The 22,713-nt window shown below is 31.0% G+C and overlaps 2 protein-coding genes and 1 long non-coding RNA gene across 5 annotated transcripts; 1 reads left to right on the top strand and 2 right to left on the bottom strand.

Annotated features, from left to right (window-relative positions):
* Positions 1-1,263: 1,263 nt before the first annotated feature.
* Positions 1,264-4,721, bottom strand: LOC109794639 (selenium-binding protein 2). Of its 2 annotated transcripts, none has more exons than XM_083068797.1 (7): positions 4,577-4,721; positions 4,148-4,337; positions 3,765-3,992; positions 3,210-3,441; positions 2,877-2,984; positions 2,354-2,626; positions 1,264-1,767 (listed from the first exon to the last, which is right to left on the bottom strand). In XM_083068797.1, the coding sequence occupies exons 1-7, from the start codon at positions 4,719-4,721 to the stop codon at positions 1,486-1,488; spliced, it is 1,458 nt and encodes a 485-aa protein (XP_082924923.1). In that variant the 3' UTR covers positions 1,264-1,485. The 2 variants fall into 2 exon arrangements, with proteins under 2 accessions (XP_082924923.1, XP_082924922.1); XM_083068796.1 differs by having other exon boundaries at positions 4,148-4,343.
* LOC145954492 (uncharacterized) lies at positions 1,665-4,846 on the top strand. Its single transcript, XR_014431729.1, has 2 exons — positions 1,665-1,804; positions 4,547-4,846. It is a non-coding gene; the product is annotated as an uncharacterized LOC145954492 (long non-coding RNA).
* A 2,926-nt stretch (positions 4,847-7,772) lies between these two features.
* On the bottom strand, positions 7,773-22,362 carry LOC109794310 (putative acyl-activating enzyme 16, chloroplastic). 2 transcript variants are annotated; one of them, XM_083068794.1, is made up of 18 exons: positions 22,073-22,362; positions 21,010-21,201; positions 19,879-19,993; positions 19,323-19,410; positions 18,930-19,141; positions 17,554-17,672; positions 17,038-17,187; positions 16,002-16,069; positions 14,848-14,953; positions 13,430-13,588; positions 11,128-11,181; positions 10,964-11,044; positions 10,375-10,512; positions 9,871-10,030; positions 8,872-8,951; positions 8,480-8,625; positions 8,182-8,239; positions 7,773-8,102 (listed from the first exon to the last, which is right to left on the bottom strand). In XM_083068794.1, the coding sequence occupies exons 1-18, from the start codon at positions 22,223-22,225 to the stop codon at positions 8,010-8,012; spliced, it is 2,172 nt and encodes a 723-aa protein (XP_082924920.1). In that variant the 5' UTR covers positions 22,226-22,362; the 3' UTR covers positions 7,773-8,009. The 2 variants fall into 2 exon arrangements, with proteins under 2 accessions (XP_082924920.1, XP_082924921.1); XM_083068795.1 differs by lacking the exons at positions 21,010-21,201; positions 22,073-22,362 and adding an exon at positions 20,084-20,205.
* Between the last annotated feature and the right edge of the window lie 351 nt (positions 22,363-22,713).

The raw sequence follows: 22,713 nt of genomic DNA on the forward strand, positions 1-22,713 counted from the left end.
AGATATATGATGATTTCCTTATTCTTCCCATTGAACGAACTGAAGACTTCATTTTCTGCATTTGCATATCCTGGAGCATCCTCTGTTGTAAGAGTTTGATGGCGGCGGCAGGCAGATTCTGCTACAGGGTGCTATGTTGCGTTTGGTAACTTCCATGGTAATGTACTTGTTTGCTTTAGCATGATTTTGAGATTTTTGAGACTCCATTTCCAGCCTTCATAAAAGCTTACTGCTTCATTCCTCACAAATCATTGCATTTTCTGCTTTAATTTTGGGTTATGTCTGTCCATTTATAGTACTAATACTTGAAAAGTGATAAATGAGAACCATTGGAGGAGGCCACCGAATAAGGCACAAGGAATAGGTTCCCCTTCAGCTACTTATTTATTTTTATACAGAACTTTTCTCGATTCTATAATAATGTTATTTAATCTCTCATTTATTTACTTGTTTTCAGGTAAGGCTTGTGTTGGCATAATTGGTATAGACTTATAGCATAACTAGAAAATGTATAATAAATAATATATACAAATATATAAACCATATTTAAAATTTGTATAAATAGATATTTTTAAATATATAAATTATATTTTAGATTTATAATAAATAATTTATATTATAATATAATATTATTTTTATTAATAATTTATTTAAAAAATATTAAAATTTTAAATCATAAATAATTATGATAAATAAAAAGTGAATTAGTTAAAAAATTTAAAAAAAATTTAAAAAACTTCCTCGTCAAATAAAATCTTCTAAAATTACTCTCATATAATACAGACAAAAGATTTGTGTTTAATATTTTTGACCTGCAATTTGACTATAATAATAATTATAATAACAACAACAACGTAGCTTTATTAGAGGTTCTTTTCAAAAGCCGATTCAAATGAGTCAAAGTCATTTCTAAAGTAGGTAGAGTCCTTATGAGAATGAATCATTATAGTCTTCAAAATAACGTAGATACCCAAAGCTCCCTTCAGGTTACCAACTGTCAATCACAAACCACACTTAAAATCATACATTTTTATTGATGCTCAAAAGAGAATATTCACTTCAAAAATTCTGAACTTATGATTAACATTATTGATATATTGAAATGATTTGGTTGGGTTATGTCAAGAGCATTCAAATGGTAACAAGCAATGTAGAAGGTGCAGCACATTCATGATGCGAATGAAATCATAGAAATCTCAGTCCCAAGTAAGGCCATTAATCTAGTACTTACTCAAATAGGTTTACTTGATCAAGAGACCGGAGTTTTGGAGGTGAGCAAGATTTATTTCATAGAGAACTGTATTTAGGTAAATGTAGGTAAGAAAGTACAGAAAACTACATGAAAATATAACTTTATTACAATGCAACAACCATACATTTGCAACTATTTATATATAACATTAGCCCACCTCTCTATTCACACTAGGACTAAGAGATTCATGCAAATGGATATCTCTTGTAACCTTGCCCCAAGTGGCATAGCTATTAAATCCATATATCTGAAGTGCAGTCACCACCAGGGTATCTCATCTCATGGGCAAGGGAGGGACCTCCAGGCTCAGCTCCAAAGTCAACAAAGAAGTCAGGGTTAATTTTCAGACCACCATTTTCAGTATCAATATCAATCTGTAGCATGTGGGATCCTTTCTCTACAAGCTCTGGATAAAATTGTTTATCCCATGCACTGAAGAGTGAGTTTGTAACATATAGCCGCTGGCCATCTAAACTCAACTGAATCATCTGAGGACCAGCTCTCAACTTATTTCCCTGAAGAACAAAATTTGATGTCTTCAACCACAGAAGGGTAACATTTATGCATCATACATAATTTTTTCACTACACACTATTCAGAAAACCTTAAGTGTCGTTTTAACAATTTCTTTTGAATTAAAAATTTAAGAGCTTAGCCAGTAATCACCATTACTATTATGATCCAAGAATTTGTAATTGCTCAAAAAAAAATTCTCATAAAAATTGTTTAGAGAATCTATTTATAATATATAGAAACTAAAGTGCAGGCTGTGGTGTTATCACTCAACTGCCAAATTAACTGTGTTGCCTGCCAACTCATCATTTTACTTGTGTTGTCATCTTGTAGATCAATCTCTTCATTTTCACCTATTTTACTCTATTTTATTTTTCTTTGAGTAACATAAATGAGGAATTGAGAATCTGTACTTACTATCTCTACTTTTAAGTGCATTTGTATGCCACATTAAAAAACAAATTTCAAGTCACCAATGTAAGCACAAGTCTTTGTCTAAAACATCTAATAACCGATCAACTTCAAACATGTGAGATGCAAGAAGCATGACTCTAGAATTAATAATTTAAAAAGTTAAACTGCACTAACCTGGATGTCTGGAACATCAGATTGCCAAGTATTACCATCTTCTGTTATAGCTACTATAGGGCTTCCGTTCTGAAGTAGTCCCCCAACCCATACTTGGCCAGTCAGTACAGGATTTTTAGGGTCCTCAATGTTATATTGTCTTATATCACCATGGAGCCAATTCACAAAGTACAGAAACCGATCATCAAGAGATATCAGAAAATCAGTTACAAGCCCAGGCATTTCTGGAAGAATCCAGTTTTGCACTTTCAATGGTTTCACTGATATTGCAACCTGCAAAGTCAGTTTAGCCTTTTAGTATTATTGATCAGTATGCCTCAGTTGAAGCAGCTCAAACACTTACCTAGAAAGAAGAAAATGAAAAATGAAACAACAAATAAGTTACTCCCAGAACTAACTAGGAATAACAAAATTACAGAAATAAAATAACATAGAATAGCTGACTGTAAACCTTTCAATTAATAAGATACTGTAATTCTCCTAAAATTTAGGCATTGATTTTGACTATATCATTTTTATGTACCTCATGGCTCCATGACCCATCCTCAGTCTTGAAAAATCGTACCATGTTGCTTGACAATGCACACCCAACAAAACCTGTATCTTTAGAAGGATCATGCAGAAACCTTACCTGCAATTAGGACAAATTAGTTATAAATTATATCACCTGTCACATAATACTTCAAGAGTACAAGCTAGAGAGAAAAGGGGAATAAAGGACAAACATATTTATGATTAAATGACAAGTATATTAACATAATGGCTTCAAATACATAAAAAAGATAAAACATAAAGAAATGCATTATATCTTGTGGAAATAACTGTAGTCTCTAGATATATATACTAAACAACATACCTCTAAAGGTAGAAGCCCTGACTCTCCAAGTTCTAGTGTTTGTCTCAGTTCACCCCCAGGCCAGCTGTATACATATAAATGTCTCCCATAAAGGCCATCAGAGACATGTTGTAAGTTAAAACCTTTGGTGAAAGCAGCTGGAGCACCCCATGATGAGCTAATCATAGTGTCATGCTGTGGTTGGTACCAGAAGTCATACCCAAATGATGGACTGTGCCCAGGTTTCTCCCACCTAACAAATGTGTGCCAAGATACAAACTAGTAACTAGAAAATAATCCACTGAAATGGTAACTGTTTCGTATTACTAGTTTCATAGAACTGCCAAGAAATATGCTTCCATAAAACAATTATTTAATGATTCTACACTAAATATTTTGCAAAACTTTTTTCATTTCTATGGATATTAATATACGGGCATGTGTATGCACCATTTCTCACAGAAAGTCAGAAACCAAATGCATGAAAAAATGAATAGGAATTGGTAATTTAAGAGCATTTTGACATCCAAATGTGCATTATTATTGTATTTGTCAATGTAACCTATAAAAGGGTACCTTCCTTTCACATTAAATTCTGGATCAAGAAGAAGAAATCCACTTCCTGCTGCATTTCCATCTTTATCTCCAAGAAATGAGATCATTACATCACCAGAAGCAAGGCAATGAGATGTGTGCCCATAAGCTAATCCAGTCTTACTAATGATTTCTTCAGGCTCAACAACTTTGTGCAAAGATGGAGACCTTGGATTTGTTTTTGTGTCAACCACATAAATGCGGCCTGATCTGAAATATGCTAAAGCTGACTTAATAAGGATTTTGTCTTAAAAAAACTAATGTCTTTCTTTGGAGTTCTTGAACCTTGACAGTGTGAATGTGTACTTATGTGCTAGCGTGTATACATGTGCAAATAAATCAAGACTGTTTATTTAGTCACTTACACCAGTGAAGGTAAAATTAGATATCGACGAACTGCTGATGGATCTCCATAGCAAGAGCTGCAAGAATTCCACCCAAAGTGGTGCAATTCATCACCTAAATAAGGTACAGGCAGCGTATGGATAATTTTCGAATATGTTGGAGAGCTTGGATCCACATCCACTGTGGCCAGAAAGTCAGGCTTCTCCCTTCCTGTTCCTGAATTGAATTGAATCTTTAACACCAATATATAAATAAAATCACTAAACTACATGTTTTCACTGAAATTTTTTAAACTGCATCAAGCCTTCATGCACAGCACTAGAAAGAGATAGGTATGCTACATGTCACTTTTACCTATCTATTATCATGTCATATCAAATCAAATGTTTGTAACAACAAAGTGAGAAACCCATTTTCAGACATATTGAGACACAAGAAGTTTTTGGTACCTGAGTAGATAGCAGTGACATAAAGGAGAGTTTCTCTAGGACCAGACATGGCTGCCAGTGGTGAAGCATAGCCAGGCCCTGATTTGGGACAACCTTGCATGTTGTTTTGGTTCATCACCTTGTCTCCCTTCTCACAATACTCCATCTCTCTCTATTAAAAAAGATCACTTCACAGATGTTTCCTTGAAAAGAAGATAATCTCTATTAAAAAAGATCACTTCACAGATGTTTCCTTGAAAAGAAGATAATAGTGATGATGAAGAAGAAAAATGAACTCAAGGAAGAGCAAGTCAAGTTAAAGGTTCTGTCAATGACTGTTACTAGTCTCACAAAAAAGGAAATTACATCTTTGGCTTTATCACAAAGTCACAATTCACACAGACATTATTCCAAAGCTTGAAAGAAACACAAGTTTGTTTCAATTCAAAAAGCCAAAATAAAATTCTTCCTTCTGAACCTTTCAGGAATATTATAAGGTTTTATGTTTTCTAGTTCTTTAGATAAATATCTTATTAGATTTCCTTTTCCTACAGTAATTTCTAGATAATTAATTATTGCTTATATAATGCTTATAAGCTACATTTTAATCCTAAACTGCTAATCAATATTATTAGTATGTAAGTTCTGAAAAAAATTGTCACAAAACAAACACAACGTTGTCAATTATATGAAATTAAAAATAAAATAAAAATCCTAAGGGATGAATAATTTGAAGCTGTCTGTGCTTTGAGACAATAAAGAAATAGGTAAGAAAAACAAAACGTAAAGCATTTTCCAAATTAAAAATCAAAGGAAAACTCTTACTTATTTTTTCTATTTTAGAAGTTAATACTCGAATAAAAGTCACAGTTTATTATTCATTTAATCATTGTCTTATTACATTTCTCAACATAATAAAATAACAAATCATTTTTATTACAGATTCCAATCTATGAAATATAGATTGATTATATAGTATGTCTGTTGCCTCGAAGAAAAAGGTTACCGACTACGTTAATTATACCAAGATTCTATTTCTAGTTGACTAACCCAATCAAATTTGTAGCTTTAGTAATTCACAGCTTTAGAAAAATATTTAAAATAAAATAAAATTACGTGTAAAAAGAAAATTACTAATGTACATAAAATTTAATAATTATAACTTATAAAATAGTACGTTGCACTAATAGTTTAATGTATTTTATCGGTAAATGCTACGTCCGAGATAAAAAGGTTACGATATAAATATTAAAAGTTTAATTTATAAATATTTTTAAAATAAAAACTTAAAAAAACATTTTAACAATAAAAACCTTTAAATTGTTAACAAGTTAAAAAATTATATTGTCTTTTAAACAGATCATTATAAAAGTATCTTATTTATCATATATGAATACGAGAATGTAATTAGGTAATAATGTAAAAAAAAAAAATTACATTATTAGTACATAACTTATTTTCTCTAATATTAATCTAAGATAATACTTACCGATAAATAATCTAAGATATTAAAAGAAGTCTTTGAATAGTCCTTAAAAATAAAAATAAAAAATATTTGCTAAAAACTAAGTATATATAAGTTTCTCAATAAATACAAAAGAAGAATTACAAAAGATAAACGAATATATTTTTCTGATAAATTAAAATCAAGCTATGTATTTGAACTCTTAAAGGAAGTTAAATTAAAATTTCTAAAAACAATGATCCTAGTTAACAACTTCACGTGAAAATGGGTCGAGTTTAGAATAAGTTTGGATCAATTCGACTCATATAATAATATTATATATAATTTTTTTTAATTTAATAATGATACATTGATAGTATAAAATAGTTTTATATTGTTAATTAATCAAATATATTTTTGGTAAAGACATTTGGACACCAGAATTTTTATATTTTTTTCAAATTACAAAACTAAAGATTAATGTTAAATTTGAGAAGTAAACAACAGATTTACATTATATTTAAGCTAAAAGTTATTATTAATATATATTTATTCAAAAGTTTAGACTTTTTAAAATAATATAAGACATTTAATCAAGTTAGAACAACCAGAAACATAATCTAAATATATCCTCAAAATATATTTGGTCCAATTTATAAAATTTGAACCGTTAAAATTAACAATGCTAATGTTAGATGGATGAGTTGGACATCCTTAGGTTTACCCAAAAACAACTATATTTCACTTTCATTAAAATTAGTTATAACACGCTTTTTTTTTTTGGAATAATTTTTCAGTCCATGAAAATAAGGTTTTCTTACTTTTTTTTTTTTTTTTTAATTTTTGTCCGGGTAAAAAAATTGTTTCATTTTCATCTTTATTGTCAAATTAACCGTTAAATTTAGCAGAAAAAGTAAACAAAAAATTACGGGAGTAAAATAGAAAAATAAGAAAATGTAAAGGACTAAAATAAAAAAGAATGAAAATAAAAACAACATAAATTTGAGAGTACTAAAACGAAAACAACTGAACATTGAGCAGATCAAAATAAAACTAGCTAAAATTAAAAGGATTAAAATGAGATCAACTTTATTTTCTAGGGAATAAATATTTATTTGGGTCAAATTTATAAAATTTAAGCTTTTAAATAATAAAATTCACGTGAAGAATAAACAAAATTTCATTAATATATATATATATATATATATATATATATATATTTTACATATCACACCAATATCTCTTATATATAACATTAAAAAAAACTTTTTATTATTTCATGCTCGCATGTTACTACTCATGTTAACATTTTTTTATCATATTTTATGTTCACTCTTGTTGTTCTCCATTTGATATATTTCCTTTATAACTTAAGTTAATTGCAACTTTATTAGAAAATATTTATGGAGTTTTATGTTTAATTTTGTTTAGATGGTCATTGAAAATTAAGATTTTTACTCTTGATAGGGGCAAATTAAAATTTAAACATTATAACTTTAGATTAAATACAAGTTTAGTCTCTTTAAAATGATTAAGATTATTTTAATTTTAATTTTCTTAATTCTAATTATTTTGTTTTAATCTTCCTAATTTTAGTTATTTTCGTCTTAATCATTCCAAATTTTAATGGTTCTCATTTTACTCTTTTTCCTATTTTGGTCTTTGAATTTATGTTTTTACCTTTTTTTCATTAGATTTGATGGTTAATTTGACAGCAAAAACGAAAAAAAAAAAATACAAAGACAAAAATAAAACAAAAAAATTTAAAGGAACTAAAATAAAAAATTCACTATTTTACTGGACTGAGAAATGATTTAAGCCTTTTATGAAAACGCGTTTTATCGCTTTGAAAATCTAAGACATTTTCAGTAACAAGCATTTTAACTTGAATTTTAGCGGACAATCATCTTTTAGTTCAAGTCAATAACTTAACACATCAACTTCAATGTATTATTGAGAACAGTATCTCTCATTCTGTATTGTTGATGATGGCATTGACACTCAGTTAAGTTACTTGTATAGATTGTCTATTTGTTCCCTGTATTGAGCCACAACTCTATCTCTTCGAATTTTCAAAGTAGGTGTCATTAGACCATTATCAATCTGTCATTGGAGAAAATCATGTCAGTTTTCTGATGTCAATAACATACAATATACTGCTACTTTGAATTCCAAATCTAACCGTGAAGGGTTCATTCACAAGAAGGATTGGTCCAATTTGAAATGAAGATTCTGACATCCTGCATGATGAATAGGATGATGAATAGGACAGTTAGTGAACAACACCATAAAAGGAACATGAGAACTTTTTCTTTCGTTTCCATTCTTTTTTGGTCATCCAGAAACATAAGTATATAATGTACCTTATATCAGCAATTAAATCCTTTAACTGCCAATCACTAACATACCACATAGATATTTGAACAAGCATAAACTTTTTCTTGCATTCATTACAAGAAAGATGTGAAACCAAGTCTTACCAGGTCTTTAATTCTTTATATATTAGGCTCTTCACTCTTTCCTCACTAACATCTGAACTCTTTGAATCTATAACTGATAACTTCCTTGCTACATTCAAGGCTTCTTCTCTGTTAGGAACAATTACAGCACCCAGACGTCGCTTATCCTATATGTTACAGATATTACCAAGAAGTTAAATCACTAGAGAGAAAAAAGACCATGCACTAACCGTGCAAATCAGATTTACATTATCGTTCGAACACCAACCACCATGTATGATAAATTTATTAATTTTTATAATAACTACCTTAAAAGTTGTATGGATAATGATTTTTTATTAGTTGAAGAGTGAAAATTTTACAATATATAGTACTTCAGCTATAAAAAAATTTGAAAGAAATCAAGAATTCACCTGGCCAACAACAATAATTTGTTGAATTATGCTACTCCTCATTGCAGCTGCTTCAAGTTCAGCCGGTTCAACATTTTCACCTTCGTTTATTATAACCAGTGGTTAATACTCAAAAAAGGAAAATTAAGACTGGTAATCATAAGGATTTTGTGCACAGGGAAAAGTTGCAATTGATGTTTAAAAAATGGTTTTTTTTTAAACATTATATGATTATGTTAAAAAAAAAACTAATTGAGTAATAGGAGCTTAAAAATATAAATTGAAAGAATTTTTATATGCTCAAAACTTCGTTCAGTCTCTTCTTCAAGTTCTATGTTTTTCAAGGGTGTGATCAAACCGGTGTAAAAACAAGGTTGAACAAAATTCAACAACTTAATAAACAAATTCAAGCACAGGATCTTGTCCTACTCATTTGTGTTTTTAAGAACAACTTAGCTTATAACTTATTTATAATATTGTTTATTATTCATTATTGTTTTTAACTCGTGTTGAACATCATAGAATTGTACTTTACATAGTACATGCAAATGCAATACAACATATGTATATAGTATATACAATGTAAGCATATATTCAAATGCAAAATTTGTGAAAATATTATGAAGTAGAACCAATTAACAACCTTTACAATGTGCTAAAAATCCCATTGAACACTTAAAAAAATTATAGGATATATAAAAAGAAAAACATGGCAAGCACAAGTGCACAAGGCTTTCACCACTGTAGTTTTGGGGAGTGTCATATGACTGAAGATAAAATAAAATTTTATCAGTATAATTAGAAAGAACTTCTCTTCCAGCAGCAGAAGTATAGGGAGCTTTTCAATTTAAACCTGTTTACTTGAACACAAGGTTCCTTTTATTGGCAGTGTCCTTTGTTTCACATTCTTACTGGATGAAAATTGTGGAAAACGTGCATACACAGACAGAGTAGAGACACAATCTTAAGATTCCATGCTAAATAGATTACATTGTTTTGAAACTTCTATTATACTTGTACCTGTTGAAAGCACAATAGTGTCTTTTGCACGACCTTCTACAACAACCACACCACCAGAGTTACGACTCCGCCCAGTTGAATGATGGGGAACAATCCATCCTATATCACCAGTATCCAGCCAGCCATCCTCATCTAAGGCCATTTTTGTAGCTAAAGGATTCTAATACAAGAACAAGACACATAACTATCACAATTTCATCCAGAAAACATCAATAAGACCGCATGATGTGCATAAAGCATGTTTTTGACTCCTCTATTTATGAAATAGGTTGATAGAATGCCATGGAAAAGGTGTTTGATGATGCATGATAAAACTGCAACTCCACTGCCAATGAGAGTTGGCTTAGTTATACAAATAATGAAATAAACAATAAAGAAGATCTAGAGTTCAATCCCTCAACTATTTTGTACACACACAAGAAGAAAAACCAAATGAACATGAATGCATTCTTACTCTCATAACTGTGGGGGAAAACATGTTCGCATTCTGACAAAGCAAATTACCTTGAAGTATCCTTTCATCACTTGTCGACCCCTGATTTTCAAAATGCCCTTTGAACCAGGAGGAAGAACTTCATCAGTTTCAGAATCCACTACTTTGAATTCTGCTTGATGAATCCGATGCCCAACAGATCCGAGAACCTTCAAAAGATTGTAGCTGTAACATTCTCAGATAAATGCACCACTCTTTGCTGACTCAATTTACAACTAATCAAAAGAATGCAAAATGTGCAATTATTATGAATGTTATGATGATAGATACATCTAACAAAAGGTTGGACATTGTGCTCTTAACAGATTAAGTGAAGAATTTTATTAAAAATAAAAAATCAAACAGAAACTAAGGGAAAATAAAAGAAAGATATATATTGGTATATATGTCTTTCTTTTATTTTACTATAACCAATTGTTGCAGATGAAGGAAAAACTATCAACATATTATTTTAACTTAACACACTTTATAATGGGTGAATTTGTTCCAATGAATAGTAAGACCGGCATGACTTAGTGACACACATGTGATTTTCACCAATTGATAAAGAGACCATTGCTATCATTCTTCAATTTTCAATGCATTTGATACATTGCTTACATTACATCCAGGTCGTCGAGCAGCAATAACTGGTGAAGTTTCTGTTAAACCATATCCATTCTGCACTTTCACACCAATTGCCTGCATGTTATAAAAAAAATGTCAATGATAAATAGATTCCAAAAAAAAATGTCCACGAGTTACACATGTTTGAAATATCAGACCTCAAAAAATTTATCGACTTCCCAAGGCAAACTACCACCACCACTTATTCCAGCCTGTAGAAAACCAAGTAGTTTCTCTCATCAAACTTCAATTTCCAAAATCATGAATAATAAAACAATATGGTGCATAGTTTAGATGAATAACATATATCTCAAAGCTCAGGACCAAGGCCGACCCTAAGAAAGGTAAAAGAAAGAATATACTCAACAAAACCACAATTCAACGAAAAATAAGGTAAAAGAGGAAATAAGACTAGTAGGACCACCCTTGACATTTATAATTTATTCCATCAGGATGTCTTAAAAAACCTGTTTGGATAGAAGATAGAAGCTTTTTTTTAGGGCTTCTACTGAAAATAAAGAGTATTTTCCTATAAAAAAGCTTTCTAAAGTGTTTCTAAATATATATCCAAACAGACTCTTAATCATTTGCAGAAGTTAATGCACAATTGTATTCTTTCAAAAGGAACCATGCTTGGGGTCTTGAATTTCATAAACTCCTTGCTTGAGAACTCTCTTGTTTTCACATAATCAAAGGGGCCGTAGCAGACTTCCACACTGTACTTCTTACTTATATAGCTGATGCAACTTAGAAGGACCTCTACCACAGTGACTAGTATCATTGACAAGGCACCACAAGAAAGAGAAAGGGGGATGATCACTAGCCCTTAGCCAAAAGGCTGATAAAGATACATGTTTATGGAGCAATCTAAGGTAAGAATATTATGAATTAGTTAGTTAATTGTTAAGTCTCAATTTTACTTCTTTTTGGATGAGACTTATTGAACAATTTCACTCATCCTCTGAACCATTGCAATATAATTGTTCTCTTTTTGGTTCATTTTGTGTGCAGATATAACTAACCCCAATTCATCTAACAATACCTTAATCCACCTCATTTTTGTGCAGGTATTGTGAGCTAGAGACTTGAGGATTGAAGACCCTTAGGATTGGAAATCTAAGGAGTAGGGAGCAGAGCAGAGTGTCTGCGCCGGGCGCAACATTACCCGCGTCGGGCTTGAGAAGAACAGAGTGCCTCGTCTTTGCAAGCAATATGCGCGCCGGGCGCGAAAGGAATTGCGTCGGGCGTGTTCTGAGGCAGAGAATACTTGACCTCACTGGAAGGCCCCACGCCGAGCGTGAAGACTTACGCGCCGGACGCGAAACCCTAATCTGATCTCCCCAAGCTCGTATTTGAAGCCATTTTTTAGGGTTTCTCCCTCATTCACACAGGGGCGCCTCCAGGAGCTGCGGAAGGGATTCACAGGGCTTGGGACCGTTCGTGTGTGGATCTTTCCTTCGGTTCTTCATTTCCTCTTCCATCTCTATTTTGTATTTACCCTCATTGTTGAGTGGTTCTATCCATTTTTGTGGGGTTAGATGTAACCAACGTACTCTATTGTAATCCTTACGTTTTTAATGATATATATACATGTTGTTTCATTCTTTGTTGTGTACGTTTCGATGTTTAATGCTTGCTTTGGATTGATCACCCTTTGCATGATTTAAGATTCCATTGAGTATTGGGAAATACCATTGAAACTAGTTCTGAAACATATGCCTAGTGGGGATTGTATCTAGGGATAGAGCTTGACCCATTAGTAGTCTTAAACCCTAGCCCGTAATGCGGGTGTAGATATTAGGTACTCAAGGGATTGATATTCAATATCCGCACCTAGGCTCTTGCTCTAAGGGATTAGGTTTGAGTAAACTTATGGGTTAACTGAGCAATGTATGTAACAAGAGATTAAGGATTCATTAGTGTAACGTTTGGTGAAGTCTGACCCCCACAACCTCACAATACCATTACACCATTTCTTACCTTTTCCACTCACAATCAACTATTTTTGTAGTTTAACATTCCAATAGTCACAACCTTGAATTCACATGACAAACTATGAATTTGGAATCATTCTTTAGTCAAGAATAGTCAATAAATGCTTATTTTACCTTCTAATCCCTGTGGATACGATATTTTTACTACTTGAATGGCCGATATATTTGCCGTGTTTGAGACCGTTGATAGAATTAAACTGATTTACAATTATAACAAAAGTGTTTCAACGGAAATCTCAACATTAATACAAACTGATTAACCCCTTATCATTCTTTAAACATCATGATCTAGTTAGGAGATTTCAAAACTAAAAGTATTTACCCAGAATTCCTTTTTCATTATTTTCCTATAACTTTTTTTAAGAGAAAGACAGAGTATTGCACTTAACAAAACAAGGCAACAATAAAACAAAGACAACCATACAACATAAGTATTATAAGATAATGGTGAAGAAGAAAACAAAACCTTTGATATTCCAATAGCTGAATGGATTTTATTGTAGACAAGTTTCTTTGCCAGAACATGAACTGGAAGTAATATTGTGGCAATAATTCTTGCCCAAAGCCACTCCAACATTGAATAGACGTAGGAAGCCTGCTCCTTATTCTTTGTTAGACATTTACCCTATAAACATATTTGAAATTTAGTAAGAGAAATATTTTTGGTGAGAATTAGTATTGCAATATTCGTATACTTGTTTAAACTTGTCATAAAACAAAAAAATAAAAAACAATTATACAATCAATTAGATAGAGTGCAAGTATAGGTAAGTTGCAGATGCAATCAACCAGGCACAAAGACACTTTAGAGTTTTGATTTGAGGAAACAAATGAGGAAGTTCCATAAATTCAAATTTCTATTCTTCTCATTGGACTTGATTCACAATGTTATCTAAGAGAAAGTTTTTGGAGTCCTAACTACCGGGGCTTAGCCTCCAAACTGATGATCTATAAGGAAACTCCTGAGCTAGGACATTGTATGAAATGTAGACGAAGCAACAAAATCATTTAATAATAGGTGATTCACAACAATAGACCTTTTACATTAGCATATTATATATTAAGTTGGAAGGAATTCTAGCAAACTATTCAAGCAATGATAGAGTGTGTTAGAAAGAATTTTATTCAAGCAACCTATTCATCATTTTGTAATTTCCAAAGAATTTTTACCAATGATACCACTCCTCATTCAAGCAACTTGCTTCATAAGTCTTGAGTGACGATAAGGAAAAATAAACCAATGCAAACAACAAAAAACTGAAAATCTGCAATCTTAAAGATAACTCAATGGTAACTTTGCTAGATCATCATGTTGTTTTTACCTTTTTTACTTTTATTTTGGATAAAAATAAGAAGTTATTAAGAGAGAATTTCCAAAAGCAAGAAAAAAGAAACAGAATGGAAAGAAAACAGATAAATTAGATAATGGGTCATGAAGAGTTATTCTATCCAAAGAGGAAATCCATTGAGAATCACAATAGGCCTGATCAAACATGTTAAACACTTTAGAAATCACTGATAGTACCCTGACCCAGAAGACCCAGTAATTTACATGAATTTGTTTGAAGATGATAGATACTATGATGCATATATACAAGGTTCTAAATGACACGTCAGGATGATATCTATAACTGCCATTAGCCTTTTATTTTACAATTTTGTTGCAATTTTTTTTTTATCAGATTCTCTTTTTTGTTTCCGGGAAGTGCAGTTAGCAAATGATTGGCACCCTATTTTGTTTATAAATCAATCATTATCAATGAAAGAAAACAGTCAATGATCAATATTTGAATAATCTAGCTAGTATTTTTCCTATTACTCTTTTCACAGTAAAACAGTAGCCTATCAATCACTAAATCAGACAAAAGGAACAGATGCCTAAACCTCATAGATACGTTTATACTCCATGTATGCTATGCTGATCCTTATGAATGTTAGTGCAACAAGCTTTCTAACAACTGAACTATTAGATATCTGCTTCATGATCCCACTGCAGAGGAAACAACCAACAAAATCAGTGAAAGTTATGCTCCAGAGAAACAATCTCCAAATAGAAAATCCCAAAATATCACTCATATCAGCAGCAGCATCAAAAACAAGAACATAGATTTCTTCATAATAAGTAAAATTTCCTTAAGCATTAAACTTTTCATTTGGAACTATTAGAATGTGTAGTGGCCTTGTCTAAGAGTGAGGTATAGAATGTGTCAGTCCTTAGCTGGAGTAGCCTGATTGTCCAAAAAATCGTGAAACTTTGTGTTTGAGCCCATCTCGCTTATATAAACTTTAAAAAGTTTCTAACCCACCAATGTCAATGTGGGACTTGTCCTCCAACAAGAACTAATTGATGTTTAACAAATGTACAGAGGATTGAGACCACTTTATAAAATGATGCCTGTAATTAGTTGATTTCCGAGGTGCAACTCACCATAAAGTGGGTTAATCTATTAGTTTTTAAAAAAAATTTGTTAGTTAATTTAGTTCAAACATGCTTTCAAGCAACATATATTTCTACAGCACAATAACAAAACCTTGACTCATATTATAACACCCTACAGATTCCAGGAATTTTCCGGTCATCTCTACCAAGTACCAACCCTCGGTGTGTTTGGAAATGCATTGATATAATTAATTTAGAATCAACTTGAATTTGTAGACTTGATTTTGAGTGTATAATTATAAATATGGATAAATAAAATTTCAGAATTGATTTTGTTTGATGGAGAAGCTACTAATAGTTGCTTCCAATTGGATGTGAATTTTCACTTCTTGAAATCAATTATGTTAATAGTCAAACATACTACAAACGTAATTCCAATCATTTTGGATACAACAGAAATGATTCTGGGCATGTTTCATGTGAAACTAAACATACCCTCACTCACCTCATAACATCAATTATTCAAAAATACACTGAATGGTTTACAATTTTGACAAAACACACCATATTCCAATACCAAGGGGAAAAAGAAGCAAGCTTCTAGATATATGAAATATCATCAATTCAGTGTGCATTCACTCAACTACTGAGGATTTACCTGTACAATGTTTCAAAAACTAAAGGAACAGAAATCAAGTAATGTGGTTGATAGCGTTCCAAATCGTCCTAGAAAGTAAGAAAGGAGAGGAGCATGTTATATACATGTGATGTGTATAAAAAGGGTTAAATTAATTTGTACGTCCTTAAAATATTTGGGAATTTTTAATGAAGTCTCCAAATTAAAGTAAGTTCTAATTGATCCTTAAACTAAAAAAATAAGTCCTTAAGGTTAGTTAGTGGTGGTTTGCAATCAACAGAAAAAGACGATTTGTGACGGTTTTAAAAACCTTATGGACTAGGTAATAAAAAATTTACAAGACAAATGACCCAATCATAATTTTTTTTAGTTTAGAAACTTCATTAAATTTTTTTAAAATAATTTTAAGGACCTATCGATTAATTTAACCCATAAAAAAACAAAATAACCGATTTAGCATATGTAGTAATGCGTTGCCTTTTATCATCTAATATCTAATAATAATAATTATCATTTATTGTTGTTAACCTAAGACATAATTCATCGATTATTTGAAGAAAATTTAGCGTTTAGAAGGTCTTTGTTTCACGGATTGATATTCATGAGAATAATATTCTTAAGAATATTATACCCAAAAATGTTATTTTTAAGAATACTTAAAAATGTGTTTGGTTAGATTTAGACATTCATAAGAATATTTTTAATTTAAAATAATTAAAATAAAAAATAAAAGTTAGAATGAAAATTATAGTTTAATTACATAATAACTTCTCACATTCTCATAAAAATATAATTTTTCCATCTTCATTTCTATGAGAATAAAAATAACTTAAATTATGATATAACTACTTCTATGAAATAAATAATGATAAATATTTTTTTTAAAACTTTTAAAACTCATAATAAATATGAGAATTGTTCATTTCCAAACTCTAGTAGCATATCCTCTTAGTTTTTTTTCTTTTTCTTTTTCAACCCCTGATATTGAAGCCAACTATAACTGTGTACGAAGCCACATTTCCACAATGTTTATGATCAAAGTAAAAAATAATAATACCTTGAGTTTCTTCACGGTTGTGTATACTTGCTCAATACCATGTGTGAAAATGAAATACTCACAAGCTCTTTCGTATGCATGCCAAGGTGGCAGCATGCTTAGAAACCTATCTCCTACTTTAGCTGGCACAATGTCCCATAAGTTTTGTATCTAGAAATTGATAAACAAAACAGCATCATCAAGGGTAACTTAAAGCCAAGAATCATCTTCAACCGGAACCAATTGGCTTGAAAAAGCTCTAACATTGTCACAATAATTTTCAGAGTAAATTACATAAACATCTATCGATGTTTCATAAAATTGCGCACACCCTACTTTTTTAACTCCTACACTAAATAGTTATTGATTAAAAAATATTGCCCTGACACTTTGTACACATGAAATTAACTCCTTTAATTATTTGAAAAATATTAGACGGTGATCCTTTGTAAGAGAATTTACTGGAAAAAAAAAAGTGCTAAACTCACGAGTAATTAATTTATTGTGACTTTAATTACGGTAGGTTTGTAATGAAACCTGATGCAGAAGATTCCGATGGGTTAGCATAACACCTTTGGGATTGCCGGTAGTTCCACTTGTATACATGATAGTAGCAACGTTATCAGAGTTTATTGCTTCATAAGTATAACGCTGTTCTGCAATAAATATAGAAAGTAGATATGTAATAGCACTTGATTACTGCTTCTTTAGATAATTAAATAAATACAGACATATTTGTCTTTTTTTTTTTTTTTTTTCCTAAAATGTGAACAATATCATACCATTGAAAAATTTAGAGGTGTCATCATGGAAGGAATAAAAATAATAATTGAAGATTGTTAGGTACAATAGTTGAATAAGTCCTTTCGCTATTGCTGTCAGTTAAAACTTAGGATTAAATTTGATTTTCATTGTAATTTATATCCATGCGGACTTATATTAAAGATGATTGTGACTTACATTAAAGATGAAATAAACAATCCGTAATTTACTAAAAATTCAAAAATAAATTGGTGATTAACTTTATCTTTAAATAGAATTATGTTTTATCCTAATTTAAATTTTTTATTAAAAAAAAATGATAGATGACAACTTCATGCTTCATTGTCAAACTCTTGTGTATCTGATTTGAGCTAATGCAAATATTGTCAAACAGATATTGATTATTGATGTCTTCTTAGTTAAAAAGGACGAAATTTTCTTCTGGCATTTTTCTATGGGTCATAGCTAATGGGTTTTCTTAAATGGTATGTTTAACAGACAATTAGAGAAACCTGTTGGCTTGATAACCACTTTGTTGCCTTCAGTTCTGTGTTGCTGTGGTAATTGGTATCATCTGTTTCTATCTTTGTCTATTTTTTGTTTTATAGAAATTCTCCTTTTATCAAATAGAACAAAACAAGAAGATTGCATTTTTGAAACTAATAACATCAGTCTATGTTCCCTTTTTATTGAACATTCATCTCACTGGAAAAAGAAGAAGAAGAAGAAACAGAAAGGGGCATGAGCTGGACATAATTCTTATCTTAATATGTTTTAATCGTTTAGGTCAAAATAAATTTAACAGTTTTGATTTTTGAAAATGGTCTTTAATTCCCATTTATTGATGGCATGGTGTACATGTCATGTTATCTTGTACTACTTAAAGTAACAATTGACATAAAATATTTTTTTTATTAATAAGAAAGATTACGGTGACTTCCTAAGTTCTTGTATATCTACCCAATACTAGTTACTACTAGTTGATTTTAGTGGTTCACATACGTACTAAGCACTAAAAAATTAAGATTCATTTTTAAAATATTAAATCTATGAGCATTAAAAAAAGAATAAATAAATAAATAACTGAAACCAAAATTTATCATATTTATCTATACTTGAAACCTAATTCTTAGTAAGAGCCTGATACTTACCAGCATCATGAGTATTAGACAATGCCTGGCGACTCTCTCGTCCCAAATTTATGACTTCCATGAAAGTAAACACTGGCACGTCCTTGTTTTCTTGACCAACCAGGTCTGATTTTTCTCCCCAAAGCAAAACAACAAACCTCATGCTAGTCCTTGAATAAAATGTGTTTGCAACCCGGTTAAACATTTCAGGGTTATCCACCACTAGTGCAACACTGCAAAACAATAGCACAGATCAACAAATTCTCTTTTGAGTTCAACAGTTCGGATTGAGCACTTTAAAAAAATGTGACAATCAATTAAAACAAGCTTAATCACAATATGTGGATGTGCAAAGATCATCTTGAAGCAACATTATCAGACTATTCAAGATTCTTGAGGTGTTTATCAACAAACCTTTCAGAGTGGTTGTATATTTGTAATAGCTCTTCAACTGATGACCTTGAGCCTCTTACCACATTGATTGCTCCACTTGCCATCATACCTAGACAAAAAAATATTGCATTGATGTGATAAAATACAACACTGTCCTAGACAAATAGTACAAGTGTGTTGTCCTTAGGATCAATGTGTATTTATCAAAATACACATGACAGTAAGCTCAACATCTATGAGCATATAAACTCTGTAAATCTGCCACTAAGCTCAACATCTATGATATATGCATATATGAAAAATTAAAAATCCCTTTTCACATGATAATGGATCGAGGTAACTTTCACAAATCAAGCAATTTTTAAAACATGGGGGTCATTTTTAGGAAACATGACAGTAACAGTTCCTTCGCACATGTATTCATAAGCACTACATACATTTCTCAAAATTTACTATTGAGTTTTTGAAATGTTACAATCATATTTTATGGTTGTTATTTATGTTTGAAAAGTTTGTACACATAAGATTTGTGCCTAGACTCAATACACTGAAAGTGGAGAAAAATAATTTTGTGCACCTTGATCTGCTACAAGCCAACGACATGAATTATCCGAAAAAAGTGCAACCTTCTCTTCAGGTTTAATCCCAATAACTCTCAAGCCTTCTGCAAAATCCAAAATTGCCTGCTCCAACTGAATTTTTCATACAGAACAAAATATAAGAAAGATGTAAGAATCATGAAAGTAGTTTATTTTCGAGTGAGCACTGAAAGTAGCAGATACCGATTACAACATAGGATTAGGAAGCTCCAACACTACGAGAAAGCCATCATGTTTCTCATTGAACACAACGTCCCTAGTTTGCCACGGGTAGCTACATGCTAAATTCCTAAATAAAATTGAAAGTACTAATGGATACAACTATTACTTTCTGCTCGTGAAATGTTTTAATAAGCATTTCAACAAACAAACCTTCCACATTTATCACGTTTATATTGGGTAAACTTTTCTAAAAGTACTTATAGGAGAGAAAAATAAGAAAGAAGAATGAAATAAGTTTCTTCGTAAATTAAAATTAGTTCATGTATAAGTTAATTTGTAGAAATTTTCTCCTATTAGTTTCTTTAAAAAAAAAAATTAACTTGTGTATATGCTAGTTTTAAAATATGAAAAAGTTTATTTTGTTTTTCCTTCTTATTTTTCTCTCTTAAAAATACTTCTAAAGAAACTTATCCAAACAGGTCCTTAAATAGTTTTCCTTCGTTTATACCGAAACACCTTTTCTAGAGATATCCAAATGTGCCTTTTCTTGCTAGCCCCTCCCACGATACTTTTTATTTTTATTTTTAATTCAATTTACAAGTCTTTCATACTTTCCATGGTTTGCCATGGAGCACCAATTCGGATCGTGGAATTATAGCACTAAATAATAAATAAACTTTTTTCTGATGCACACAAAAGAAAGCTTTTAAATAGGCAGCACAATATATCTGTCATAAAACCATAAGTTGTCATGCCATCAACCTAGCAAACATATATATTTCTTTCTTATACATGAATTAAAAATAATAATAATTACATCTTAGTAAACGTGGTCACTATACTAGATATATATAGGGAGCCAAAAAAAGCTTCTAAAACATTTTCAGTATACATGATAAATAAAACAATTTGACAAAAAGGCACAGATAAACAGGGGAAAAAATGACCTGTTTATAAGTCATAGTTGTAGGAGGATCATGATATGGATCTATTAAGGCTACATTATCACCATACTTCTCAGCTGAAGATCTCCAAATATCAGGAACTGCTTTCCACTCATCTGAGACCACACCATTATTACCAGAAAGAAATGAACTTTCTAGAAAAGGGGAGCACCTTCTTCTCTCCAATGTCTCTGTCTACATGTGCACAAGGATATCATAACAAAATTATATTATGCTTAGCATTCTCTAAACACACTTGCTATGTGAATATTGCAGAAATTGTTTGTCTTAGTTGTTTTGCACACAGCAGAGATATCTTAGATAATGATCTTTTTCTAAGTTTAATGGTCATCTATTATCGGTATAAAGGAGGTATAAAGGAGTTTTAAGTTAACCATAAAAAAATATTGTTGATATGACTTTTAAGATAATTATTATAAAAACTAATAAATTTACCTTACATGATAGTTTATGATTGAATTATGTGACCGTGCATAACGAATGCTAAAACATGTGTGTAAATTAATGAAAATAAAATTAGATAAGAACAATTTCTGAATGAAAATTTCTCACCAAAATCTAGTTTTTATACCCCCAATAAATTACCATGGCATTTAAAGGGGGAAAAATGTGAATTTAGCTCCTCTAGAGGTGAACAAGAGTAAAGGAAGTAATATCAGTAGTTTGATTTTTTTGCTGAATTATATCAATAGTTTGATGATAACATGAACAGCTGATATTATAACGTATATTCATGATTTCTCATAAGCTTACATGATAATAACAATTGACTTTTTCATCAGATGTGAAAAAAGTTCGATCAAAATAATGTTTCTTAATAACTTTTCTCAGGGTCTTTGCTAATCATCTGACACTGAATCAAAATATAGAAATTTTTATTGAAAATCACATTAAAGTTGCATGGGGGAGTGTACTCTAGCACTTCATAATATGTAAAAAATTAGTTTTGATTCTTTAATTAGAGTTCTAGACACTGGCCAGCATTTTCCAATTCTCTTTTAACGAAAAGAGCATGTTGGCAGAAAAGGGTAGAGGAAAGAATTACCTTGGATTGGCAAAATATGCGAAACTGAGAGAGTAGAGAAGTAGAAGGGGGATATTTTGTGCGAGAAAATGTGATGGTAGTGGAATTGCAGCGTGTGAGGAAGCAGGGAAGTGCATGATGAGTATGGTTGCAGGTGATAGGAGTTGTCGCCATTAGAGATTAGCTGAAGAAGCAAATGAGAGAGAGACCTAAGACATGCACATTCTAGAGAGACAAGAGTAGGAATAGCTCCTCGTCTTCATTGTAGGTGTCGAAGACAACTAAATAGTAAATTCCTCTACTGTTAGTTACTAAGCGCCGCTTTGTTTGGTCATACGTGGGTCGTAACGATCATGAATTTGTTAAATTGGACCTATCATTGGTGGGAAGCACATTACGCAATAATAAAATTAATTAAATACTCACTTTCAATATACTTTTATGAACAAAATAATTACGAGACTTTGAAGGAAAAAAAAAAGTAAATCTTAGCAGTTTTTGTAATGTATTTTTTCAGAGTCTCGTAATTAGTTAGTTAGCCAAAGTATTTTGGAAAAGAGTATTTAATGCTCATTAATTTGCGTAAAGTTACACAAAATAGAAAAAGAAATTAATAAAACTTCATTTTTATTTAATTATCATTTTAAAATTTTAAAATCATG

The sequence above is a fragment of the Cajanus cajan genome, chromosome 2 (assembly GCF_000230855.2).
Source record: "Cajanus cajan strain Asha chromosome 2, NIPB_CcT2T_4, whole genome shotgun sequence".
NCBI lineage: Eukaryota > Viridiplantae > Streptophyta > Magnoliopsida > Fabales > Fabaceae > Cajanus > Cajanus cajan.

What these genes read in the sequence shown, in the direction of transcription:
- LOC109794310 (XM_083068794.1), bottom strand. Translation starts at nt 22,225, where the DNA reads ATGGCGACAACTCCTATCACCTGCAACCATACTCATCATGCACTTCCC. An exon ending in GTCTAATACTCATGATGCTG is followed by an intron (nt 17,673 to 18,929) that starts GTAAGTATCAGG and finishes TATTTATTGCAG; the next exon opens with AACAGCGTTATACTTATGAA. An exon ending in CAACCGTGAAGAAACTCAAG is followed by an intron (nt 16,070 to 17,037) that starts GTATTATTATTT and finishes CTTACTTTCTAG; the next exon opens with GACGATTTGGAACGCTATCA.
- LOC109794639 (XM_083068796.1), bottom strand. Translation starts at nt 4,721, where the DNA reads ATGGAGTATTGTGAGAAGGGAGACAAGGTGATGAACCAAAACAACATG. An exon ending in CAGGGCTTCTACCTTTAGAG is followed by an intron (nt 2,985 to 3,209) that starts GTATGTTGTTTA and finishes TCCTAATTGCAG; the next exon opens with GTAAGGTTTCTGCATGATCC. An exon ending in ATGGGTCATGGAGCCATGAG is followed by an intron (nt 2,627 to 2,876) that starts GTACATAAAAAT and finishes CTGACTTTGCAG; the next exon opens with GTTGCAATATCAGTGAAACC.